The 27,351-nt window shown below is 46.0% G+C and overlaps 1 protein-coding gene across 3 annotated transcripts in view; it reads right to left on the bottom strand.

Annotated features, from left to right (window-relative positions):
* RAB3GAP2 (RAB3 GTPase activating non-catalytic protein subunit 2) overlaps positions 1 to 27,351 on the bottom strand; it is a 189,861-nt gene that overhangs the window by 162,104 nt on the left and 406 nt on the right. For all 3 annotated transcript variants that reach the window (XM_078784331.1, XM_078784333.1, XM_078784332.1), the window contains exons 2-5: positions 18,029 to 18,093; positions 14,035 to 14,206; positions 13,533 to 13,614; positions 81 to 128 (exon numbers count right to left, since the gene is read on the bottom strand). In XM_078784331.1, the coding sequence (XP_078640457.1) occupies positions 81 to 128; positions 13,533 to 13,614; positions 14,035 to 14,206; positions 18,029 to 18,093 (367 nt within the window). The remainder of the gene's footprint in view (positions 1 to 80; positions 129 to 13,532; positions 13,615 to 14,034; positions 14,207 to 18,028; positions 18,094 to 27,351) is intronic.

The following is a 27,351-nucleotide window of genomic DNA, read 5'->3' as shown; positions in this document are numbered from 1 at the left end:
GTATTATATCAAATTGAATCTCTTTGTGGTGAAACAAACAAAATGGTTATTATAATTGTCCAAGATTATGCAACACATACCGTTTCTGACTTGCAAGAGGGATACACAGCACACTGGACACATATTCTCTGAAAAGACAACCATGGTAAATTTAATATATTATTATGAAAGAGAGTTCAGGTTTTGTGAAAGAGCTGTATGAGAGTGGGTAGGATATTGAAACATTGAAAAAGAGAGAGGGGGGAGGGGATAGAATCATTATCAAAACTGGAAAAAAAGTATCATAAAACAGGTTTATATATATATATATATATATTTATATATATATATATATATATATATATATACACACATGTGTGTATCAAGGTCACAAAGTATTGCAAAGGCTTTCCAAGGATTTATAAAACGTATATGAAAAGAAGGTAGAAAGGATATCTCAACATGGGCTGTCCATCAGGAATCGCTCCACGGCATAGCTTAATTTCTCAACTGGGCACAAGATGGAGCTGGTGATGTGTCTGTCTCTAAGCCAGATGGAGCTCGTACAAAAAACACAAAACAGTTTGCAAATGGAAGGCCATAATATGGCACTTAATATTCAGTCCGTGGTCACCCTGAGATATCATAAGTAAGTCTTTCTGGTCAAAGCCAGTGCTTTTCAGACCAAAGAAAAAATAAAATTAAAACACTTGTAAGATATTACCAAATTTACTCGACTATTACAGTGGGACCTTAAGTGAAAGGTTTGAGCCACAGTGCTGCTTTTATCATATTCCAATGTATTTTAGCAGTTTATCACATTCCAATGTATTTTAGCAGTTTATCACATTCCAATGTATTTTAGCAGTTTATCACATTCCAATGTATTTTAGCAGACGGGGCTTTTGCAATGCATTCCAAACAATGTATCATTGCAGCAACATCACCTGGTTGGTTGACACAAGCACAAATGTCTTTAGCATAGGCTGTGCTCTTTATAGGCAGAGTGAGGGTTGAGGGTAGGAGAAGGGGTGGAGGAGGAGTGGGTTGGGGAGGGGAGAGGGAAGAGCAAGCCCGAGGTCCCCAGGCTCATTTTTTATTGCATTGTTTGTAGCTCTCTCATTTTTTTATTTATTCTGAAATTCAAGAATATAAAACAGTTACAGTACCAAGTACATCAACGTCACTTGCCAGAAGCCAATCAGAGTGCACCTAGCGTTGCACATCCAATCAGCAGCCTCTTGTGACTTGTTGCCAAGCCACATGAAGCATAGATAGCTCAGGCTTGCTTTGTCTGGACATTTATCAGTGTGAATATATTTTGTCCAAATCAAATTTTTATTGACACTGCACTGCCTGTGTCCTTGGTGATTAATACGGTACCATTTTCAACACAGACATTGGAGGTTGTTATAAAGTAAAACATTAAACCAGAAACAGTAAAATGTTATAAAGACTTATGAAAAGTAGTCAAAACGAGGTTGAAAAGATAAGGTATATTGTGCACCACAAAGTGGACAGCCTTGCCTAATCCCTCTTCCCATAGAAAAGGGGACAACTAGCTCACTATTGATGTTTAGAATACTAAAAATGTTGGCATAAAGTAAACGGATACATGATAAAACATGAGTGCTCTGGGTCTTTTGGGTCCTCTGGGTCTTTGGGGTATTTTGGGGTGGTCTTTTGAGTCTTCAAGAGTTTTAAGGTCTTAAAGGGTGTTAAAGTTGGAAAAAGTTCTTAGGGTTATAAAAGGTGTTACGTGGTCCTCCCGGTAACTACCTGGTCTTGGTGACCCCCGGACCGTGGGAGGGACCCCGCCAGAAAGATATATGGTTTATATGCTTTCGTAACGCAATCAAGATGAATTCCGGTCAAGAAGAAACCCCACACCAAGGATCCGGAATAATCAATAATATATTCCCTGAGCAATCAACAACCATCAACAATGCACAATCAATATTACAAAGATGTAAACTCATCTACACAAACTCTAAGATGGCCATCTTATATATTCCTCACGTGAGCCCCACTCCTGACTCCCTCCGTGGTCAATGTCTCCCACAATGTCTCTCGTCTCCGCACACGGGCGGTTGAACGAACCCCGGGCGGACGTGCTCCAAACGTGCCGTCTCGTACCGGGGACAGCTGTTGCAGCGCACCTCCTTGCCAAGCAACGGGGCAAACCCAGCGCGGCTTCCAACGCGCGCGAGGCCCCGAAGTGCGACCCGTACGCGTCCTTGTAGACGGGGCAAAACCAAACGCGGTTGCACCGCGTGCGAGGTTCAACGTGCGACCCGTACGCGTCCTTGTAGACGGGGCAAAACCAAGCGCGGTTTTTCACCGCGTGCGAGGTTCAACGTGCGACCCGTACGCGGCCTTGTAGACGGGGCAAAACCCAGCGCGGTTTGCAACGCGCGCGCGGCCCAACGTGCGACCGCTTGGTTCCGTGCACGAACTCACGGGGACTTCACGTGTCAACAGGTAGTTACGCGTCCAGGTAACTCCTCTCGCCAAACGGGTTTCGGAACGCCTCTGTTTTCCGCGCAGCGCAAGGTCGATTCCACCTTCTGTCGTCGCGGGGCGAGGAAGAAGAATCACCGTCCTTTTCTCTCCTCGTGTCTTTTCTTCTTCCGTTTCCGGCCACTTCCGTTTCCGGCCACTGGTTCCGAAGGGCTCCTGACCCTTCCATCACAACAACCCTTAATATAATACCCACGGATAAGCAACCTGAATGGTAATTCACATACATTCACATAAATATGTAACACTCCCCCCCTTCAAGAAAGAAAGTTTGAACCCAGCGAAAACTTTCTTTGCCGGCCAATTTGGAGAAACAAACCAGATAACTCAACACCCCCCACATTATCCGTTCCCCCCGGGCACAGTTATCACTTAAAAATAAAGCAACCAAAATTTCACCACAACCCCTCCAGATTACTCCCTCTGGACTAAGTACCAACAACGACATTGTCCCTGCCAAATCAAACTCCATCTCATGACCCTCTGACTTTGCCCGTCAGTTTCTTGGGAATGAAGGTTAAGGGGTTGATCAAAGATCCAAAGTTAAGCAACTCGATAGCACTTTTTCCGGGAGGCCAAGCCGAGTATTCACTACATGGATGCCTTTAGGAACGCGGAGTTCACGGTTAGTCCGTGCAGGAAAGTTCTCTACATGGGCGCCTTGAGGAACGTGGAGTTCACGGTTAGTCCGTGCATGAAAGTTCACTACATGGACGCCTTTAGGAACGGCGTTCACGGTTAATTCGTGTAGGAATCTTGGCTCGGCGGCTCCGCCGCCTTCAGTGCTTCAACTTCTCAGAACTTCCCTAATAATTAGGGTGGGACCACTGGTCCCTGTAGTCCCATGAATAGCGGTCTCCTTCTCGGCCACTACCAAAACTACCGCCCAGTTGTCCTCTCCTGTAGACCTCTCGACGCCTACGAAATGCCTTCCCTACTGTTATGGTCCGACCCTCCAAATCCTTGCCATTCCAATTCTTCTCTGCCTCTCTGGCGTCTTTTGTGCTGGCAAACGTGACAAAGCCGAACCCTCTTGACTGTTGCGTTTCCCAGTCTCTTACCAACCGCACTTCCACCAGCGGCCCATATCTGTTGAAGACAGAGGTCAGAACTTCTTCCTCTGTTTTGAAGTTCAGTCCCCCTACAAATAACTTGGCACTTTGGTCGCCCTCCCGAGCTGGTGTGGTGTTATTTTCCCTGCTGGGCTCTTTACCAACCCTCAGGTTACCATAAACTTGACCCCCGGCCAAATCATTCCCGATAACCACAGATACACCCTCTACAGGAAGCGTGGCTTGTAAACCGACGGTGACCGGTCCTGACACCAAATCGGACTCCAACTGGATGACCTGAAGGGGAGCACTAACACCGCCCCCGATCCCCTGTAAACGAACACTATCCCCCGTTGCCGTCTCCTCGGACCATGGCAAAATGCCTTCAAGCATTAAAGATTGGTGGGCCCCTGTGTCCCTCAATATCCTAACCGGTCTCCGGTTAGTCGAGGCTCCATCCAGTGACACAAACCCCTCTGAAATAAATGGTTGGTAACCCTTTTGATGGCGATTTCTTACGCTAGCCATCGCATTCGGAGTTGTAATAGTCGGACTCCGCTCTGGGTTGTCCCTTTTCATGAGGTAACAACTGGACATCAAGTGTCCAGGTTTCTTGCAAAACGCGCAAGTAGGCCCGGAGGAAAAACTCGGGGTCTGCCTCGGGCCCCCCGAACTATAAGATTGTCTTGGGCCCGCATCCCTCTGATTTCGAACCGGTGGGGTATCATAGTTGTCCCCATAATCATCTCGAGGCCGCCGCCATGTATGGTCGTTCTCCGCACCTGCTGTTCCCCACCTCCCCTGCGGAGATCTAGGCGAGGAGTTAGGTTCGTGGACCCCTATTCGGTGGGTTAAGGCATAATCATCTGCCATGGTGGCTGCGTCCCACAACTTTGGTACCTTCTTTTCCTGCAGGTACACTTTGATGTCCTCGTGGACACACTGCTGGAATTCCTCCACCAGGATCAAGTCCCGCAAGGTCTCGAAGTCTTTCCCGACTCCTTTTGACTCACACCACCGATCAAACATGTTTTCTTTCACTCTGGCAAACTCCACATGGGTCTCACTCTCCCTCTTCCTGGCATTCCTGAATTTTTGCCTGTAAGCTTCCGGAACCAACTCATAGGCTTTGAGGATGTGCTTCTTCAGTACCTCATAATCTGCACATTGGTCCATTGGTAGCGCCGAATAAATTTCCTGAGCTTTCCCCACCAGCACACTTTGCACGAGTATGGTCCAGGCCTCCTCCAGCCAATTTAATTGTCGAGCCACTTTCTCAAAGTGTGGAAAAAATTTCGCGACTTCTTTTTCACTGAACGGTGGAACCAGCCTCACATGTCTGCCCACATCCCAGGTTTTCTGGTTAGGTGTCGACCCCGTCAGCAAGGGTGGTGCCTCTCCCCGTTCTCTCATTAACTCCAGCTCCTTGAATTTGATTTCTTGCTGAAGCTCCATGTCACGTTCCTTTAATTCCCTTTCCGCTTTTCTCTCCTCTGCTTCGAGGTCCCTTGCAGCTCTCCTCTCCTCTGCTTTTCTCCCTTCTACCCTTTCCTGGAGTTCTCGTTCCACTCTCCTTTCCTCTGCTTGTTTCTCTTCTCTCCTCGCTTCTGCTTTCCTTTCTTCTTCTGCTAACCTTTCCTGGAGTTCTCGTTCCACTCTCCTTTCCTCTGCTTGTTTCTCTTCTCTCCTCGCTTCTGCTTTCCTTTCTTCTTCTTTTAACCTTTCCTGGAGTTCTCGTTCCACTCTCCTTTCCTCCGCTTGTTTCTCTTCCCTCCTCTCTTCTGCTTTCCTTTCTTCTTCTGCTCTTTCCTTTTCTGCTTTCCTTTCTTCTTCTGCTCTTTCCTTTTCTGCTTTCCTTTCTTCTTCTGCTCTTTCCTTTTCTGCTTTCCTTTCTTCTTCTTTAATCCGTTCCTGGCTCCGTAACTGCAACTCCAGTTTCCGGAGCTCCACGTCTTCTGGTTCTTCGGGTAGCCACTCCCAGGCTAACTCGTCCCATTTTCCTAATCCCACCATAGATTGTATCACCGTGGCCTGCAACTCTGCCTTCCTCAAATTAGTTCGGACCTCCAAGTTAAAATGTTTGGCCAATTTCAAGAGGTCCGACTTTAGCAACGCTCGGAACTGTGCCTCACTCGGTGTTACCCCAAAGTTCTGTGCCACAAACGCCATGGTGCCTATCGTTAACACCTGTTAACCTTCACCCAAGACTTTACCCCAATTTCTCAAAAAAAAAAAATTTACCAATTAATAATTAATTAATAAATTTTAATTAATAAAAAATATTATTATTTTATTATTTTATACAATTTTAAATCCCGGACGTAGACCCAATTGCGAAACCGCAAATCGTAATTTGGACGAGCCCCCAATTCTGTTACGTGGTCCTCCCGGTAACTACCTGGTCTTGGTGACCCCCGGACCGTGGGAGGGACCCCGCCAGAAAGATATATGGTTTATATGCTTTCGTAACGCAATCAAGATGAATTCCGGTCAAGAAGAAACCCCACACCAAGGATCCGGAATAATCAATAATATATTCCCTGAGCAATCAACAACCATCAACAATGCACAATCAATATTACAAAGATGTAAACTCATCTACACAAACTCTAAGATGGCCATCTTATATATTCCTCACGTGAGCCCCACTCCTGACTCCCTCCGTGGTCAATGTCTCCCACAATGTCTCTAGTCTCCGCACACGGGCGGTTGAACGAACCCCGGGCGGACGTGCTCCAAACGTGCCGTCTCGTACCGGGGACAGCTGTTGCAGCGCACCTCCTTGCCAAGCAACGGGGCAAACCCAGCGCGGCTTCCAACACGCGCGAGGCCCCGAAGTGCGACCCGTACGCGTCCTTGTAGACGGGGCAAAACCAAACGCGGTTTGCACCGCGTGCGAGGTTCAACGTGCGACCCGTACGCGTCCTTGTAGACGGGGCAAAACCAAGCGCGGTTTTTCACCGCGTGCGAGGTTCAACGTGCGACCCGTACGCGGCCTTGTAGACGGGGCAAAACCCAGCGCGGTTTGCAACGCGCGCGCGGCCCAACGTGCGACCGCTTGGTTCCGTGCACGAACTCACGGGGACTTCACGTGTCAACAGGTAGTTACGCGTCCAGGTAACTCCTCTCGCCAAACGGGTTTCGGAACGCCTCTGTTTTCCGCGCAGCGCAAGGTCGATTCCACCTTCTGTCGTCGCGGGGCGAGGAAGAAGAATCACCGTCCTTTTCTCTCCTCGTGTCTTTTCTTCTTCCGTTTCCGGCCACTTCCGTTTCCGGCCACTGGTTCCGAAGGGCTCCTGACCCTCCCATCACAACAACCCTTAATATAATACCCACGGATAAGCAACCTGAATGGTAATTCACATACATTCACATAAATATGTAACAAAGGTCTAATGGATTTTAGGGGTCTCAAAGGGTCTAAGGGTTCTAAAGGCTCTAAAGTGTTTTAGGCATCTTAAAGAGTCTTAGGGTTCCTAAGAGTTTTAGAAGCTTTGTGGGTCTTCAAGGTCCTTAGGGTCTTTGTGGTTTTAATGGGTCTCAGGGTTGCAAAGGTTTGGAAGGGGCTTAGGGTTTGTAATGGGTCTTAGGGTTCTAAAGGGTCGAATGTAATTCATACACAAACTCACGTTTTGGGCAGACAAACAGCCAAACAGACCCAAATGCAATAACCTCTCCTCTGTCGAGGCTAAAACCAAATATGCCCAATATGCGTGCTTGCCCACCTAGTTTGGTTTCGTTTGAGTGAACATTGGGAAATCTGACACAAAGGAAATCTTGGAATTAAGTGAATGCAGTAAATAAAATCACCATTTTGGGGGTGTTATACTCCCGGCACAGACAGTCTGTGTTAACGGAACCGTTTGATGTGACAATAGTTATCAGCGTACTGCAAGGTAACGATTTGAGGGTAGGGAACACCAGATTCAAATTTAAAGAACCACCAAGTGGATGCATTCACATGGTTGAATTGTTGATAAAGCAACCTTATCAGTGCACCTTGGGTTTGATTAATTAATCGATGCTATTATTAATGAGGATTGCTTTCTTTTCATGCTGTCTGAGTGTTTGTTGAGCATCAAAATGGATTTTTAGATTTGGTTGAATGGTTAATATTTATTTTTCCCAAGTCAGACTTTATTCAACATCCATATTTTGTAGCCAAGAACCAACATTGTTGACAGAAGGATCAGTTGCATTGTCCCGCCATAGTCACTGATTAATAAACTGGTGTTTATGATCCAGAAAACAAAAGCAAACACTTTCAGAAGCAACCCTGAATGCACGTTATTATTGTTCCATTTGTAGGGTGATAGCAATCACATTGGAACAGTTAGAAATGCAGAGTTTAGTATGCTCCATGGTTCAGGAAGTGTATCCATTTCAATGTATTAATTCGGGAAATGTTAGCTGAAGAGTTGTCCTGCTTAATTGTGCATCATACGAAGGGTGATCCAATAAATAGCATGGGGTTAAGGTGAAGGACCTGTATGTGGAACCTTCTGCAATCTCAGAGTGAGACACCAGTGAGGTATTGGGAAAGAGATGGAGGAGTTTTGAGAGGAGCATCATCCAGAGAGAGGAGTTTCAGGAGGGGCATCATTGAGAGAAAGAGAAAGGAGGAGTTTCAGGCTCTCTCCGGGTTTTTCGCTCTTACCAGAGAGATGAGTTTTGATCACCTCCAGGGTAGTGGTTTGTTCATTGCCTACTCGTCTTCCTGGTTCATCTCCTGTTTGTCACCTGCATCGTCGTTGATTTGTGGGACTTTGTGGATGACCGTCCACAAGGGATAAGGACTCACCCGGATGTCGTTGCCCTCCCTGCCTGTGCTTGAGTCTGGAGCGTGGCGAGTTGGATTTTCTTATTTCTATTGTAAAGAAATATTTATTGTAAATATGTGTTTCTTTCCCACACCCTGCCCTCCCCTCTCCCCATTGTCATGTTCTATTCTTCCCCTGATATTTGTAAAAGGGGAATAAACCCCATTAAATCAGAACTAAGGATCCCGTGCACCTCTTGCGGATTCTGTGCGTGCGAACCTACAATAAACGCAGTCCTAGGGAGTAAATCCTTGGAGTCCTTGTCCTTGCGTAGTCCTTGGAGGATCTCGCGAGATCTTTGTCGGCGAGGGCACGGTTTTTCGAAGCTGCACACGCTCTCCATGCTTTCAAAGTTAAGTAATTGTTCACAATTGTATTTTTTGTTGAAACTGTATTTATCTTTCAGTGTGAGTACCTATAGTGTGTCGCTAGGATGATTCTCAGTGTTAATCTTTCATACCTGTATAAAAAATCGTCGGTTATTTCGTGCCGCGTTTTTTGTGGCCTCGTACTTTGTTTCCTACCTTGAGGCTTTGTTTTCTCTCAGCGGTCGATTGTGATCCATTTACATTCGTTCTCAGTTTTTCCCAGTCTTTTCACCCCATACTCCTTGTTTACAATCTTAACTCCAAAAAACCCCCCCAAAAAACAAACATTTCTTTCTTTGTTCTTATTCGTTCGTTCGTTCTTCGACCACGTGTTTCATCCCCATTTCCCCAGATAGTTTTCACTGTTCAGTTTTAAAATGTTTAAACTTTACCCTCAAGTACTGTATTCTGTCGTATATTATAACACCTTTTTCTTCTTCTTCTTTAAAAGGGTGCTTTTGACCAGCTCACCAAATCTACTCATTCCAAAAAAAATTCCATCTCTTACAGTTCCTCTTTCATACATTCCCTAAACTCAACTGCACTCCACCCCCCCCCCCCCCCCACCCTCCAGCGTCCTGAAACGTATCTTTGACTCAAAGGTCACAAGAAACTCATTTTGCAAATGAATATTCGTTTCCCATTAATCACACACTTTTTTAAATCCAAACTCATCTCTCCCCTCCAAATCTTCCCCATCACCCATCCCTTTCAAATCTCCCCCCTTGCCCCTCCCCTCCAAATCTTCCCCATCACCCATCCCTTTCAAATCTCCCCCCTTGCCCCTTCCCTCCTAAACTACCCCCGCACCCCTCCCCTCCTAGACTCCCCCTTGCCCCTCCCCACCTAAACCCCCCCTCACCCCTCCCCCGAAAATTTCCCTCATCTCCCATCCCTTTCAAATCCCCCCATTGCCCCCCTTCCCTCCTAAACTCCCCCTAACCCTCCCCTCATAAACTCCCCCCTCACCCCTCCCCTTCAAATCTCCCCACCCTCATTTTTTCTCCATTTCCCCCCTCTCACCCCTCTTCCTCCAAGCGTCCTCCCTGCTTCTTCCCCCTTCCAACTCTCACCTCCATCTCCCCCAACCTTCTGCCTCGCTCTGCCCCCCCCCCCCCTCAAATAACACCTCACTGTGCCTCACCCAATCACCATCAAAACTTTTGTCCGCCCCATCCTTCCCTTTCTCCGAGCTATTCTGAAATCTCTGACACACTTTCAACAGCTCTCCCTACCTGTTCTTCCTCTTCCACATCTTACCCTACCCCTCCCCCCCCCCCCCCCCCCGTTCTGTATCAGATGCTCCCCCTTCCCCTTCTTTAACGGTATGGACCTCAAACATCCGGGGCCTTCGCTCAAATTTGACTGATCTCTCCATACAGGTTGCTACTGACAAACCAGACTTGATCTGCTTAACAGAAACGTTCCTCCTTCATGATGTCTCTGATTCCTTAATATCTCTCCCGGGTTACTCCCTCCTCCGGTATGATAGACCTGAGCCTCATCCTGGAGGTGGAGTTGCTATCTTTATCAAAAACTCTCTTCCTCACTCTCCCTGCACTGCCCTCTCTCCACCTCACCCCCAGGAGTACCTCTGGCTATGGCTTCCCCTTCACTCCCACCTTTTGTTCATATGTGTGTTGTACCGTCCAACAAACAGTGATGACTCCATCTACATCTCGCTGTCTGATAATATGGACCAACTTCTATCATTGAGATATGATAGAACTTCTTCTATCCCAACTCTCTCTTCCTCATATGTGGTGATTTCAATTGTCACCATGCCAGTTGGCTGGGTGTGGGTACCTCTCTCACCAGCCATGGCTCCTCAGCAAAGGAATTCTGCGACTCACTGGGACTGACACAATCTGTCAATTTCCCGACCCGGATCTTAGGCAACGGAGCATCTTCTCTTCTAGACTTGATTATGACTAACTTCCCTGCAAATGTCTGCTGCTCTTCTTCTGCTCCAATCGGCTCATCTCATCATGTGCTTGTTAAAGTGGACATCTCTCTGACCATTCTCAGAGAGCCTCCTCAGCGTCGACAAGTCTGGCATTTCACTCAGGCCAACTGGCACGGTCTTCAAGCAGCCATCAATCATCTGGACTGGTCTCCCATCTCCACCACCTCTGACATCAACTCATCCTGGGAATTCTTCCAAAGTAAATTGCTCTCTCTCATGCACAGATTTATCCCATCTCGCCTACAGTATCCCATCTCGCCTACTCTCCCTTCCTCCCATCCATGGCACACGGAATCTTGTGGTGAGGCGGTTGCCCAGAAACAACTTGCCTTCGCCTCCTGGAAAGCAAATCCAACGGAAAAAATCTCATTTCCTTTCACAAAGCCCGAAAAAGTGTGTGTCCACCCTCAGGAGAGCCAGGAAACAATATCTCTCCACTCTCAAGACCGAACTCTCAAACCTGTCTCCCTTTTCCAAATCCTGGTGGCGTCTGGTCAAATCTGTTTCTGGTGTTTGTTCCCCCTCCATCCCCTCCCTTACCTCAAACGGCTACACAGCTGACTCCGCACGTGAAAAAGCTGAATGCCTCAACTCTGTGTTTGCCTCTAAATCTTGTGTCCTCTAAATCCTCTAAATCCCATCCCTCTCTGTACCCACCATACCCAGTCATTCCCAACTGTTCCTGGACTCTGTGGCCTTTCCTCATAGCAAGGTAGAAAAGTTTCTGTCAACCCTCGACTCTGATTCTGCAATTGGACCTGACGGCATCAGCCCACAGGTCCTAAAATCCTTCTCCGCCGCTCTTTCACTCCCTCTCTCTGTTCTCTTCGCCCTCTCTTTTGCTCAAGGTCATCTGCCATCAGCTTGGAAATCAGCCAACATCACCGCTTTACACAAAAAAAGGTGCAAAAACAGATCCTTGCAACTACAGACCAATCAGCCTGCTCCCAATTATCAGCAAAGTCATGGAATCCATCATTGCTTCGGATATCAAATCTTTCCTCTTCTCAAATGGCTTGATCTCTGATCATCAATTTGGTTTCAGACCAGGTCACTCTACTCTGGACATGCTGCTTCTGCTGTCTCAACAATGGATGGAGGTCCTCAACGCCAAACAGGAAATTAGAGCTGTCTCCCTTGACATATCACATGCCTTCGATACGGTCTGGCACCCCGCTCTGCTCTCCAAACTCTCCTCCTATGGTATCCATGGAAATCTCCACGCTTGGCTTGCGGACTTCCTCTCTAGTCGTAGTCAATGTGTGGCCCTGAATGGGTTTCTCTCATCTACCCTTCCTGTTCAGGCTGGAGTTCCCCAAGGCAATGTTCTGGGCCCTGTGCTTTTTCTGGTCTTCATCAATGATCTTTCCGACTCTCTTGAAAATCCTCTCTATCTCTTTACTGATGACTCCACTCTCTGCCGCTCCATTCCTCGTCCCTCAGATCGGCAGTCTGCTGCCTCCTCACTCTCTGCAGACCTGGACAAAATCACAGACTGGTCAAACAAGTGGAACATGTCTTTCAATCCTGACAAATCTCACACCCTTACTCTGTCTCTCCGAAAAGACGACTGGACAACCCTCCCATCCACTTTCTGAATAATCCTCTCCAATAAGTTCTGTCACTCAAGCTTTTGGGTCTCACTATCTGCCATGATCTTTCCTGGGAAAACCACATTTCCAAGCTAGCCTCCAAAGCCAGTCGCCGACTGGGCATCCTCCATCGTGCGAAGTCCTTCCTTGGCACACCTGAGCTCCTCACCACATACAAGGCTTTCAGTCGCAGCTCAATGGAATACTGTTCTCCCCTCTGGGCTGGTGCTCCTGTCTCACACCTAGCTTGTCTTCACGCTGTGGAAACCAAAGCTTTCAGAATCATTGGAATCTCCCGTGATGAAGCTAACTCTGAGGGCCTTTCACTCACTCACCACAGGCAGGTAGGTGGTCTTCCTGTCTTCTATCGACTCCTCTCTGGCCTAGCTCCCCCAGCTCTGTCTGTGCTGTGTCCCCCAAGTACTCCTACAGGTCGCACAAGATCTGCCAGTAACCCTCTTCTGGTGAAATTGCCAAAATCAAGACTCTCTGCTCATCTTCACTCCTTCATTTCTCTTTACTCCTGCCTCTGGAACAAACCCTCTCACCCTCTTCAATCCCATTCCTCCCTCCAGGTCTTTAAAACAGCTGTTCACCGCCATCTCTTATCTTCCCCAATCCAAAACCTTGATCTCTGCTACCCCCGTTAATTCACCCCAAATCCACTTTTTTTTTTGAAAGACCGACTTTTTTCTTTCTTGGAAGTTCAAGCAGTGTCCATGTGTTTTATACTTTCCCACCCCCCCCCCCCCCACCTCCCCACCTACCCATGCCTCCTCCCCCCAAGCCCTCTCCCTTCCATAGATCTTCCATTGTCCCTGTTCTCTGCTGTTGTACTTGTGTGCCTCCTTGTCTCTTCCCATCTTGTCTCCCGCTCCCTTTTTTGTACGTTTTGTGTGTACGTTTTTTTTGTTTTGTGATTGATGTAAGCTCTTACACGAGCCTCAATCTTGTGTACAAAAAATACTGCAGGTTCTAGTTCCGATTCATGTTCAAAATAAAGTATAATCGAATTAAGTAGTTCCTCAATCATAAACTGACATTTGCAAAGAGCCAGCCAAACAAAGTGAACCAATTGCTTAACCCTGCTTTTCGATACGTGCTCTTTGGGGTAATAACAAACAAAATCACCAAATAAACTTTCAGAACGATGAAAATGCATCAGATAATACCACATGTGAAGAAAGTATTTTTTTCTAAAAACAGGTACTCATGCGAATTTCAAAGAATCTCACCTTTCTTCCACATTTAAAAATCCACTCCAAGCAATGGTGTATTTCAACTCTTCCTTTCCCTTTTCGTTTGGCTTCCATTTTGCTGTGTGCAAGGATTTCACTGTTAGATTCTGGCAATAACGAAAACAGTAAAAGCAATGCAAATAAATGGACAAAGACTTGTTACATAGTCAGATTTGCATAGTTATTAGAAATCCAATTTCAGACAAAGTGAAATAACACCATGAAAACAAAAAAAAGTCAAATTTACTTATGAAAGCTGGACTCAAATATTCCTCATTTTAAGAACCTATTATATAGCCAGCCTCTTGTGATATTTCAAATCAAAACATCTTGAACACAATGGTCATGCAATTTGATTATGTTATATATCTCCAGCAGTGGACTAATCAGTGGAAAAGGTAACAAATCAAAATTTTGCTATCGGTTTGTGCCATTTATTTGCTTAAACTTTCTCTCTCGATTTGCCTAAATGAAGAGGAAACATAAATGTGAAACTCACGCTGCAGAAACACTGCTCGCTCTTCATAAGCGATCACCAATAGGTTGTTGGTGGGTGAGAGGGACAAAATACAATCCTGAAGCCAGAATTCACTTTGAGTTTTGATTATGTTGCCTCCATCGACCAAATTCTCTTCCTCCCGCACACAAACCATGGCAGCCTGTGAGAATGGCTGGTAAGGAAAGCATGTGGACAATGGTTTAGTCAATACATATCAAGAATCTGCATTTTATATTTGTACGGCTACTACTATGATAACTACTCTTTTACCATCCCCAATTGTAGTCACACCTTCTTGTGGGGTCCGCTGAGGGAACGTTTTTGGCTCAATTCTTTCAAGAAATGCTTGGCCAGGTCCGATGTTCAAAGTGGCAGCAACTTGGAAATTTGTCAGGATGCCGGCAATAACTCGCCTACACTTTGCTAAAGACAATGTGGGATCCTTAATTAACCTCCAATAACCAGTGCGAGGAATGACCAGTCCATATACTTAACATCCCCCCACGAGATGACACACACATTGATGCTTTGCCTGTGGAGGTCAACTTTGAAATGTTGTTTGCTCAAGAAAGACATTGGCTGCCCAATAAAGACAAATAAGGAGACCCAGAGGTTGAGGGATTGAACTTCTTCAAGAGCATTGTTAATATCGTCTATGGGTTTTCCCATACGATCCTTACGGAGAGATATGGTGAGACTGTGAGATTTGCAGGATTGAAAGATATATTCCAAGTGTTTGACCATGTTGTGAATCTATCAAGTTCTGAAGAGAAGAAAGGCTGATGCCTAACTGCCTATCTGAAAGATGAGGGGTGTCACGGCAGAGGGTGGAGTCATCAGCAAGTGGATAATAATCAAAGGATTTTCCAGAGAGTCAGAGCAATCGATAAAAATAGGAATAGGACTGGGCCCAAAAAGCTGCCTTGGGTCACTCAAGTCATGGTAGGGAGAGCAGATGAATGTTTTCCATTGAGAGCCACACGTTGGCTACTATAGTAGAGGTAATCATTAACCCAAGAGTGGATTTGACTTCAGATGTCATAGGCAGAGTTTGGAGAGCAAGGTGGGATGGCAGACTGCATCAAAAGCACGATATTTTCAGCGAGACGGCCCTGATCTCAAGTCTGATATTGAGGGTCTCCATCCTTTGTTGGAAAAGATGGAGCAGCATGTCCAAGATAGAGTGACCTGGTCTGAATCTGATTTGATGATCGGAGGTGAGGCCGTTGGAGAAATGAAAGGATGTCATATCAACTGTGACGATAGATTTAATGTCCTTTCTGATGATAGAAAGGAAGCTAATAGGTCTGTAGTTCTTTGGAGAAAAAACCTAACATACTCTGGAGACAGACTTAACAATGCGCCACTTTTTGGGCTTCGCTGTCATGGTTACTGCAAATTTGCCTATACAGCTCATTATTATCCATTGGGGTGTCCACAGTTCTTGGTGTAAGCAGGCGGACTTGCCCAGGATAACTTCAGCCTGTACAGTGTACCACATAATGCTTTAGAATTGCCATCATGAGTATTGGAGCTTAAGCTTCTCCAGCTGGGACCCCCTTCCTGGCACCAACCGTTTTTCTTTCAGGGATCGTACTCTTAATCTTTGGTTAAAGAATATCTGCCTTTGGTTAAAGGTTAAATACATCTTCCACGATGAAGATGATTGTGAGGGCCTTTCACTCACTCACCGGAGGCAGGTTGGTGGTCTTTCTGTCTTCTACCAACTCCTCTCCGGCCTAGCCCCCCCCCCCCCCAGCTCTGTCTGTGCTCTGTCCCCCAAATACTCCTACAGGTCACAAAAGATCTGCCAGTAACCCTCTTCTGGTGAAATTGCCAAAATCAAGACTCTCTGCTCACCATCACTCCTTCATTTCTCTTTACTTCTGCCTCTGGAACAAACTCCATCACTCTCTTCAATCCCACTCCTCCATCCCAGTCTTTAAAACAGCTGTTCACCACCATCTCTTAGCTTCCCCCTTCCAAAACCTTGATCTTTTCTACCCACGTTAATTCACCCCAGAACCACTTTTTTGAAATTCCGACTTCTTTCCTGGAAGTCCTAGCAGTGTCCATGTGTTTTATAACTCTCCCACCCCCACCCCCCTTCCCACGCCTCCTCCCCCCAAACCCTTTCCCTCCCACAGATCTTCCCATGCCCCTGCTCTCAAATGTTGCACTTGTGTGCTTCCCCCTCTCTCCCTATATTGTCTCCCACTCCCTTTATTATATGTTTTATGTGTCAGTTTGTTTTTTGTGATTAATGTTAGCTCTTACACGAGCCTCAATCTTGTATACAAAAAAAAACAAAAAAAAAACTACATCACAGAGCAGCAGACGTTATTCCTTACAGGACTGTTCCCTTATCACAAAGCAGCAGGTGAGAAAATCAATACGCAATGAAGCAGTCAAGAGAACAAACAGCAAAATAAAAAGGTCGCAAGTAAAAAGCTTTGTACGTGTTAAAACCAATAACATGTAAACTCAAATACCAAGGTTAAGAATAAGAAAAAGAAAACAACACGATAAGGAGAGGGGGGGAAGGGGAACATCACAGCTTCAAATAGCGGTGCAGAACAGTGATGGTGTCAAATAAACAGACTAGAATGGCCAGGCTAAACAGTTTACATTGTGTATCCCACTGATAGGCCAGATCTGGATCTGGACATGAACCAAAATCCAAATGGCTTGTTCTTGTCATCTAACCAACTCATCTACCGAGTTATGTAATAATCTGGCCACAGCCTTTTGAAATATCATGCTATATATTGTTTTTGGCCGCATCTCTCAATGGTGAAGAATCATTTAAAAATTCTCTGATCCGGATCCGGATTCAGATCTTTACCAAAAATGAATCGATTCGTCCTTGTCACACACAACCTGTCCACCAGGTTTCTCCGAATCCATCAACAACCTTTTGAGATATCGTCTCAAATGAGATATTGTCGTTTCTCCCCCTTCCCTCCCCCCCCCCCCCCCCATCTTTCAATGGTGAAGAATCACATAAAATATTCTCGGATGAAGTTCCAGATCCGGATCCGGATCATTACCAAAATCGAATTATTTCATCTTTGTCATATACCCAACCTCTCCATAAAATGTCATCTGACATTTTTGTCTGAAAATGAAATTTTTGCCCGTCCACAACTTTGAGATATCTTGTTTACAAACAGACAGACATACAGGGGCGAAAACATAACCTTCATCCACCTTCAGTGGCGGGGATAATAACTAAGCATGGTGTTTGCTTAAAGGTTAAGGTGGCAGGCTTAATATCTTAGCGTCTTGAGTTTGAGGCTCTGCTGTGCCATTAAATAACACCTCAGCGTATCATCCTTCCGAGGTCGGCAAAATGAGTACCAGCATACTGGAAACAGGGGGCTCTGCATCAGCGGCCCAGCCTCGCTCCCAGCAAGGATGCACCCAGCAGCCACAGGCTGCATACGAAATGATAATATAACAGATAACCGAAAGATGCTGCAATGTACACAAAGCAGATACACAATGTTGACGAGTGAAGAAGCACAGGTGGATAATGTTGGATGAATTTGCTTGGTCAATGTAACTGAAGCAAATAGAGATTTTGAGCAGTGCGCACAAACCACCAATCGAACTTCAGCATATTCATTGGTGGCCCTTTTACTCTGTAGCAGACAGACAGACTGAAGCAGAGAGAATGATTGGCCCTTTTACTCTTCGTGCAAAGGTTCACTTACGGGTGGCCACCGAAGCGCACTCCAGTCACAACAACAACAACAACAGGCATTTTAAGGCCATTTTCCCTGCAAGAGCGGGGGTTAGCCTTGCGGTCCCCATGACAATCTACTCGTCACAAAGTGGCAAATAACATCAAGTGTACTAAAACAAGCTCTTAGAAGAAAACAAACATTTATTTAACCAATTCACCAACCACAATAAAATGCACCAAAAGGTTTATAGTACAAAAAAATTACACCAATAGTGAGACAAAAACGGTGTAAGCACAAAAACAAACCTGTTGAGTCAATTCTGAATCATCCCATGATCCCCAATCTTCTTCCCAACTCAGGTGCTCAGTATCTGATGATGAGAAAATACAATGACAGGATAAACATTTCAAACCCAGTAGATTGCTACATGCTATCCCCTATTAAAATGTGTGTACATCTATGGCATTTTAATATCAGTATGTTGGTGTGTTTCAAAAAAGACGGAAGGAGTGAAGCTGAATGGCTTTTCAAAATGGGTGACGAAAGAGATATAAATATCTTTTTTGAATATACTATACAAAATAAGGCATCCCTCTCCCCCACCTCACCTAGAGGGGGGGGGGGGGGGGGAGAAGATGACTTACGATTTCCACCCGTGCACATGGCACAGTGTTGGTTTACAGACCCTTGCTGGAGGCGGACCGGGCATTACTACCCACGGAAGAAAATATACTCGCCCCACCATGCTTTTTTTACTTCAGGCATGGACAGCCAGTTCGTGAATGACTTGGATAAAAAAACGGTGAATGGCAAACGATGAACCAATAAATTACACATTCCTGTGCCACCTTCGGTCAAACGTCATGCGTTATCATTCCAATCACAAATTATTATTATAGTATCAAAATATAATGTTAAATAAAGATTGTTTTGAGATATCAAAGCAGCGAACAGTCATCATTTGTTCACTTCCAGATTCGGGAGCAAGGTCGGTGTCGATCACATTTCAAAATCATAATTGTATTGAGGAATTTCTCAAACCTCCTACCTACCTTACAACACCCGCTCGGACCCCCCATCATGTGACCAGATCCTCAACTCTGATTGGTGTACATTTGTGGGGACATATGGATAGACAAACACTGTTCCAGATGGCATTGCCCTCTGGAATAGGACCTTTCAGGCTACGCCGTAAACACTTTTTATTTAGGCTTTTTATGTACGCTCACTATAATAATGGGTATATAATTGATTATAATAGGCTACGGTGATTCTGTCTGTCTGTCTGTCTGTCCGGGGGTGTGGCTTACTCCATTTACAGAGTAGCTCCACCCATTCTTGGAGAGGCTTCATGTAAACAAATATCCACCATTTTATTAACTCGAATAGCTTTGAGGCCTGTTTAGTTAGGCCCGTGCTGTCTTTCTCTCTCACACAGGTTTATTTCAACTCAAATTCGATATATCATTTCATTTTTAACAGTCGCTATCATAGTTTTAGACTCGGTTGAAAAAAAACGGGAAGAGAATCCCATGAAAGTTTCCGTTTATAGAACGAAATGATTTCCCAAAGGCCTGTAAAATAAAGCCCATTCATTGAGTCACCCTCATGATTTTATCTCAAATTAACCATCTGATTTAATTTTTATCGATGGTTTTAGACTCGGTGTCAGAAATAATTGAGAACATCCACGCACACACGGGAAAATGCAGATATATTTTTAAAAATGGTGCCACGATGATACACGAAAATACACCGCCTAAAATAACAGTCGGGGAAAATGTCGACATATATTAAAAATTCGCTTTTTCTATTCCGTTAAGATATATTACTTTTACTTTTGATGACAGTCGTCACAAAAAACGACATATATTTCTTCGTTCTTATTTCATTCAACATTATTATCCGGAAGTAAAATATGTTTCAGGAAATTACCGAGAGATATTTCTTCGTTTTTTTTTATTAGTTATGTGCGCATACACTTTAAATAGGTTTATTTGAAATCTTTAATTTTCACAATGTAATTTACTTGCCATTTGTCATTTGTTGATTACGAGACACTTCCTCTTGAGGATCGTGACAACTCATGCGTTGCGTGGAAACTCCCATTTCCAAAATGAATGAGACGGTCGATGAAGAACGCAGACTTGAACAGGATGCAGCAAGAAAATGAATGAGACAGGCGAACGAGTCCGGCGACGAACGTCAATGCAGACTTGAACAGGATGCAGCAAGAAAAAGAACGAGACGGGAGAACGAGACCCTCGACGAACGGGATCACAGACTCGCACAGGATGCTGCTGCAACAACGATGAGAAGGGTTGGAGAGTAGCGAGGGGTTGGAGAGGAGTTAGGGGTTGGAGAGGAGCGAGAAATTGGAGAGGAGTGAGGGGTTGGAGAGTGAGGAGCAAGGGGTTGGAGAGCGAGGAGTTGGAGAGTGAGGAGCTAGGGGTTGGAGAGTGAGGAGCTAGGGGGTTGGAGAGTGAGGAGCTAGGGGTTGGAGAGTGAGGAGCTAGGGGTTGGAGAGTGAGGAGCTAGGGGTTGGAGAGCGAGGAGCCAAGGGGTTGGAGAGCGAGGAGCGAGGGGTTGGAGAGCGAGGCACTAGGGGTTGGAGAGCGAGGAGCTAGGGGTTGGAGAGCGAGGAGCTAGGGGTTGGAGAGCGAGGCGCTAGGGGTTGGAGAGCGAGGAGCTAGGGGTTGGAGAGCGAGGAGCTAGGGGTTGGAGAGCGAGGAGCTAGGGGTTGGAGAGCGAGGAGCTAGGGGTTGGAGAGCGAGGAGCTAGGGGTTGGAGAGCGAGGAGCTAGGGGTTGGAGAGCGAGGAGCTAGGGGTTGGAGAGCGAGGAGCTAGGGGTTGGAGAGCGAGGAGCTAGGGGTTGGAGAGCGAGGAGCTAGGGGTTGGAGAGCGAGGAGCTAGGGGTTGGAGAGCGAGGAGCTAGGGGTTGGAGAGCGAGGAGCGAGGGGTTGGAGCGAGAGGAGCGAGGGGTTGGAGAGCGAGGAGCTAGGGGTTGGAGAGCGAGGAGCTAGGGGTTGGAGAGCGAGGAGCGAGGGGTTGGAGAGTGAGGAGCAAGGAGTTTGAGAGTGAGGGCCGATTGGAGTGGAGAGTGAGGAGCGATTGGAGAGGAGAGTGAGGAGCGATTGGAGAGGAGAGTGAGGAGCGATTGGAGAGGAGAGTGAGGAGCAATTGGAGGGGAGTGTGAGGAATTGGAGAGGAGTGTGGGGGATTGGAGAGGAGTGTGAGGGATTGGAGAGGAGTGTGCGGAAGTATTGGAGAGGAGTGTAAGGAGGTATTGGAGGGGAGTGTGAGGAGGAGTGGGATTGGAGAGGCATGAGGGTGGAGAGAGGAGAGTGTCAGGTGGAGAGGAGTGAGGGGTCACATATTATGTGAAATAAATAACTTGTGTTCATGACACCATTTCTGGATCTGATGAATTGCCAGTAACCATTTTGTAAAATTTAATGTGCAGCATCTAAATCAAGATGTCCAAATGTCACACACGTCCATGCCCGTGGGATTCCCATGGGTGACCCCACTAGACTGCAGGAAGAAAACGAACGAGACGGGAGAACGAGACCCTCGACGAACGTGATCACAGACTCACACAGGATGCTGCTGCAACAATGATGAGGAGGGTTGGAGAGGAGCGAGGGGAAGGAGAGGAGTTAGGGGTTGGAGAGTGAGGAGCTAGGGGTTGGAGAGTGAGGAGCTAGGGGTTGGAGAGTGAGGAGCTAGGGGTTGGAGAGTGAGGAGCTAGGGGTTGGAGAGTGAGGAGCTAGGGGTTGGAGAGGAGCGAGGGGTTGGGGAGCGAGGGTTTGGAGAGTGAGGAGTGAGGAGTTGGAAAGTGAGGAGTGAGGAGTTGGAGAGTGAGGAGTGAGGGGTTAGAGAGAGAGGCGAGGGGTTGGAGAGTGAGGAGCGAGGGGTTGGAGAGCGAGGAGCTAGGGGTTGGAGAGCGAAGAGCTAGGGGTTGGAGAGCGAGGAGCTAGGGGTTCGAGAGCGAGGAGCTAGGGGTTGGAGAGTGAGGAGCTAGGGGTTGGAGAGCGAGGAGCTAGGGGTTGGAGAGCGAGGAGCTAGGGGTTGGAGAGCGAGGAGCTAGGGGTTGGAGAGCGAGGAGCTAGGGGTTTGTAGAGCGAGGAGCTACGGGTTGGAGAGCGAGGAGCTACGGGTTGGAGAGCGGGGAGCTAGGGGTTGGAGAGCGAGGAGCTAGGGGTTGGAGAGCGAGGAGCTAGGGGTTGGAGAGCGAGGAGCTAGGGGTTGGAGAGCGAGGAGCTAGGGGTTGGAGAGCGAGGAGCTAGAGGTTGGAGAGCGAGGAGCTAGGGGTTGGAGAGCGAGGAGCTAGGGGTTGGAGAGCGAGGAGCTAGAGGTTGGAGAGCGAGGAGCTAGGGGTTGGAGAGCGAGGAGATAGGGGTTGGAGAGCGAGTAGCTCGGGGTTGGAGAGCGAGTAGCTCGGGGTTGGAGAGCGAGGAGCGAGGGGTTGGAGAGCGAGGAGCTAGGGGTTGGAGAGCGAGGAGCTATGTGTTGGAGAGCGAGGAGCGAGGGTTTGGAGAGTGAGGAGCAAGGAGTTGGAGAGTGAGGGCCAATTGTAGCGGAGAGTGAGGAGCGATTGGAGTGGAGTGTGAGGAATTGGAGAGGAGTGTGAGGCATTGGAGAGGAGTGTGAGGCATTGGAGAGGAGTGTGAGGGATTGGAGAGGAGTGTGAGGGATTGGAGAGGAGTGTGCGGAAGTATTGGAGAGGAGTGTGAGGAGGTTTTGGATGGGAGTGTGAGGAGGAGTGGGATTGGAGAGGCATGAGAAGGAGAGAGGAGAGTGTCAGGTGGAGAGGAGTGAGGGGTCACATATTATGTGAAATAAATAAATTGTGTTCATGACACCATTTCTGGATCTGATGAACTGCCAGTAACCATTTTGTAAAATTTAATGTGCAGCATCTTCTTCTTTCTTTCTTTCTTTTTTTTTTTTTTTTTGTATACAAGATTGAGGCTCGTGAAAGAGCTAACATTAATCACACAAAACACAAAAAATAAGGGGAGCGGCAGACAAGATGGGGAGAGAGGGAGAGAGGAGAGGGGGAAAGACACAAACACAACATTTGAGAGCAGGGACAACGGGAGAAATGTGGGAGGGGGAGGGCTTTGGGGGAGGTGGGAGAGGTATAAAACATATGAACACTGCAAGGACTTCCAGGAAATAAGTTGGAGTTAAAGAAAAGAAGAAAAAAGTGTATCTGGGGTGAATTAGCGGGGGTAGAAAACATCAAGGTTTTGGATGGGGGAAGATAAGAGATGGTGGTGAACAGCTGTTTTAAAGACCTGGAGAGAGGAGTGGGATTGAAAGGAGTGGGGGAGTTTGTTCCAGAGGCGGGAGAAAAGGGGAATGAAAGAGTGAAGGTGAGCAGAGAGCCTAGATTTTGGCAGTTGAACCATAAGAGGGTTGCAGGCAGATCTTGTGCGACCTGAAGGAATATTGGGGGGGACAGAGCACAGAGAGAGCTGGGGGAGCAAGGCCGGAGAGGAGTCGGTAGAAGACGGAAAGACCACCAACCTGCCTGCGGTGAGTGAGTGAAAGGCCCTTGGAGTTAACTTCATCGCAGGAGATTCCAATGATTCTGAAAGCTTTGGTTTCAACAGCGTGAAGCCGAGCTAGGTGTGAGGCAGGAGCACCAGCCCAAAGGGGGGAACAGTATTCCATTGAGCTGTGGAAGGAAGCCTTGTATGTGGTGAGGAGCTCAGGTGTGCCAAGGAAGGACTTCGCACGACGGAGGATGCCCAGTCGGCGACCGGCTTTGGAGGCCAGCTTGGAAATGTGGTTTTCCCAAGAAAGATCATGGCAGATAGTGAGACCCAAAAGCTTGAGCGACAGAACTTCTTGGAGAGGATTGTTGAGAAAGTAGATGGGAGGGTTTTCCAGTCGGTCCTTTCGGAGAGACATTGTAAGTGTGTGATTTGTCAGGATTGAAAGACATGTTCCACTTGTTTGACCAGTCTGTGATTTTTTCCAGGTCTGCAGAGAGTGAGGAGGCTGCAGACTGCTGATCTGAGGGATGAGGAATGGAGCGGCAGATAGTGGAGTCATCAGCAAAGAGTTAGAGAGGATTTTCAAGAGAGTCAGAGAGATCATTGAGGAAGACCAGAAAAAGCACAGGGTCCAGAACACTGCCTTGAGGAACTCCAGCCTGAACAGGAAGGGGAGATGAGAGAAACCCATTCAGGGCCACACGTTCACTACCACCAGAGAGGAAGTCCACCAGCCATGCGTGGAGATTTCCATGGATACCATAGGAGGAGAGTTTGGTGAGCAGAGCGGGGTGCCAGACCGCATCGATGGCACGTGATATGTCAAGGGAGAGAGCTCTAATTTCCTGTTTGGCATTGAGGACCTCCATCCATTGTTGAGGCAGCAGAAGCAGCATGTCCAGAGTAGAGTGAGCAGGTCTGAAACCAAATTGATGATCAGAGATCAAGCCATTGGAGAAGAGGAAAGATTTGATATCCAAAGCAATGATGGATTCCATGAGTATATGATTCCATGATGGATTCCACGAGTCTCGTAGTATATAGGTGAGGTTCTAGGCCATTCCACTCCAACATAGAATTAACTGTGCAATTAAAGTCACCACCCCTAATTAGACATGTCTGTAAATACGTTTGAAGGAAAGTCCTTAATTCACCAGAAAAGGAAATGTGAACGTTACTTTTGCTTGAAGCATACATGTTTAGAATCATAAACTTGACATTATTAACGTAAAAGGTGATAGAGCAGTGATGGGCAACCCAGGAGAGTGAGTGGGCAGCATGATTGGCCATCCTTCATCTCAGTGGGCCGCAAGATTGAAATTGGCCATATGCACTCACCACGACCCCACAGAAAAGCTTTAAAATATTTAATACAGGCCGCATATTTCAGAACGACCTATAGAAAATGCTTATTCATTCAGAAATTAAATATAATTGCCATCAACTATAAATATTAGTAAAAGCAAAATAAATATTTATTTAGGCTTAGCGTACAATACATTACACTCAATGCGACATCTGGTTGGATATGTCCTCCACAAGCTTTTTCAGATTAGGGGTCAGGGAGGTGCAGACACATCACAATTTAGCATTGAGTTTCCCATCCGCTAGTCTGTTGCGATTCTTGCACTTGATGTGCTCATTGGTTAAAGGCAATACTGGAAGATGTCATCTTGCCCGACGCATAATATTGTCATCCTATATTACCATATTTAAAAAAATACTGTATGTGTGTGAGTTTAATTTAAAAAATTAAGAAACTTAGTTAAATTAGGTGTAATGATATGGAGCTCCAAAAAAGAAGACTTTTCCTATTGATTAGTACAGACAACCGACGAAACGCGGAAACCTGGTTGACGTCAGTCTAACGAAGGAACCGTGGTCAGGTGGTTTCATCATGCGTGTTGGCAACGGTGAACAGAATGTCTCGTTGGCCGCAATCAGAAGCCTGATGAGCCACAGGTTGCCCACCACTGTCATAGAGGCAATGCGACCACCAATAAAGTTTGCAAATCGAGGAGAGGGTGGTTGAAAATGATTTCCCAAAATAAACATAATACCTGCCTGACAGGAAGAGTCTTTACTACAAAAAAAAAAAAGATTCCATCTCTATACAAAAATGATTTACTCTAAGGCCTGAACAGACCTGACATCAGTTTCTTGCAGCAAGGCTACATCAAGGCCACATTCTTCTACAAGCTTCTTGACTTTGAACATGGTGGAGAGAATTTCTACCACAATTAATAAAAATTATAGTTCCAATCTTAAAATGAGTGCGAGATTGATGGCATGCCATCACAAATCCACACACTTCCCACAAAATGCAAAGTTAAAAGATGGCATAGAGTTCCACCAGGAATGACGCAATATAAAATTTAGAGTTAAACTTTATTTTTCATTTTTGACCTCTGTGACCCCAAGTCCACACCCACTGGGGCATGAATGGGGTTAAATTTAAAAAAACATTGTTATCTATTTCATGATTCCCCAAATGTTGAATGCATAAACAAAGTTTATTTGCCTTCTCAAAAATGTGCCAGTAATTGCATTCTTTAGTATTTGACCTTTTTGACCCAACCCAGGGCCAAAAATGAGTCTGCTGTCTCATCTTGACATGTGGTGATCATAACGACCATGTTTGGTGAATTTATGCACAACTATTTAGGGGGAGATAGCGTGACGAAAGAGGGGCAGACAGATAGGCGGAGCCCAGTAAGTATGTCCCGTTTATTAATTTTTTTGGCCATCTGCCCATCACGTCACGTTTCACATTCGTGGTGAAAAGACCTGAGCAGTTGGCTTAACGGTGAAGGTGGCTGGCTGCAAGTCTGAATAGTAATCTCCCAAATTTATATTTATTTTCCTAAATTGATTTTGTAAAAAAAGAAATTTTAAAAAGTTGAACCATGGCCCTGGTCAGCCAACTATTTCACTTCACTCTGACTAAATTATTTGTCCAACTCAAACTCAGTCTTATTTAATTGGTCACACAGACTTCTGCAATCCCACATCACCATACAGTCTTCAATATTGGTGCAAGGGCCCCTATCAGGTACATTAACCTGCTGTTCCACCATATAATCAGCAATTTGTGCCACAATAGCTTCACATAGCTGATCAGTTAAAGCAACATTAGATGTGGCATCATCAGCACAATGGGTTTGTGCAACTGTCGTGCCAGTGCTTGCAGCCAATGACAAGGAGCTGTCTGACATTACTCGATTTATCCAGGCTCGAGATAACTACACTGGTAGCACTAAGCCAATGGCCAATACATGCCCACCTGGTGACCAGCATAGAGATATTCAAATGTGCACAGGTAGGGGGAATGGGCAAATCGTGTGTTTCATCAGCTCCAATTGGTTTATTGGATTATATGTCAGTTTTAGCATTTCTATATTTAATGGAACGAGAGATCTCAGCACTTATGAAATGTGATACATCATACATGGAGTCTCATCATACATACATGGAGTCATCATACCATACATTGAGTCTCTCAGTGATCACGAGTCTCTCAAGCAATCGACAAGAGTTGTCTGCCTATGTCAAGTGGCTAACATAACACATTGTCCTGGTATTATTTTTACTCTCTCAATGTATGTTTTGATTGATTTTTCAAGCACTATGAAATTCCCAAATCTTTATTGAATTATTTTCTGAAGCTGAAGACACAGCACCTCCCTCATAATTAGGGGACGTCTTTTTATTATGTACGTATATATATCAGAAATATATATACGTACATATATATTGGAATCACCATGCACATACAAGATAGAAGTCCCGACATACTAATAGATAAATCTGCTAATATTTTTAAAATAAAGCTGCTATTCTGACTGACCTGTTGTTGTTGTTGTTGTTTTTTTTTGGGGGGGGGGGGGGGTGTTGCATACCGTCAGGTGGGTCACGTGACCACATGACGTCACGCGTATGTGACCATTTGCCATTTGGTGCATTCTGTCATCCTTTTTTAACTGGTGACTACAACTATACAACACCTCACATACATTGCTCAAAAAAAAAAAAGCCAATAAATATAATAAAATTTGTATTACCATCAGTGAGGTATTTTACACACATCCTCAAACCGATTGATTGGGTACACAGCTGAGCTG

Source organism: Myxine glutinosa, chromosome 9 (assembly GCF_964187855.1).
Source record: "Myxine glutinosa chromosome 9, kmMyxGlut1.1, whole genome shotgun sequence".
In the NCBI taxonomy this organism is placed as follows: Eukaryota; Metazoa; Chordata; class Myxini; order Myxiniformes; family Myxinidae; genus Myxine; species Myxine glutinosa.
This window is presented reverse-complemented; position numbering and strand designations above follow the sequence as displayed.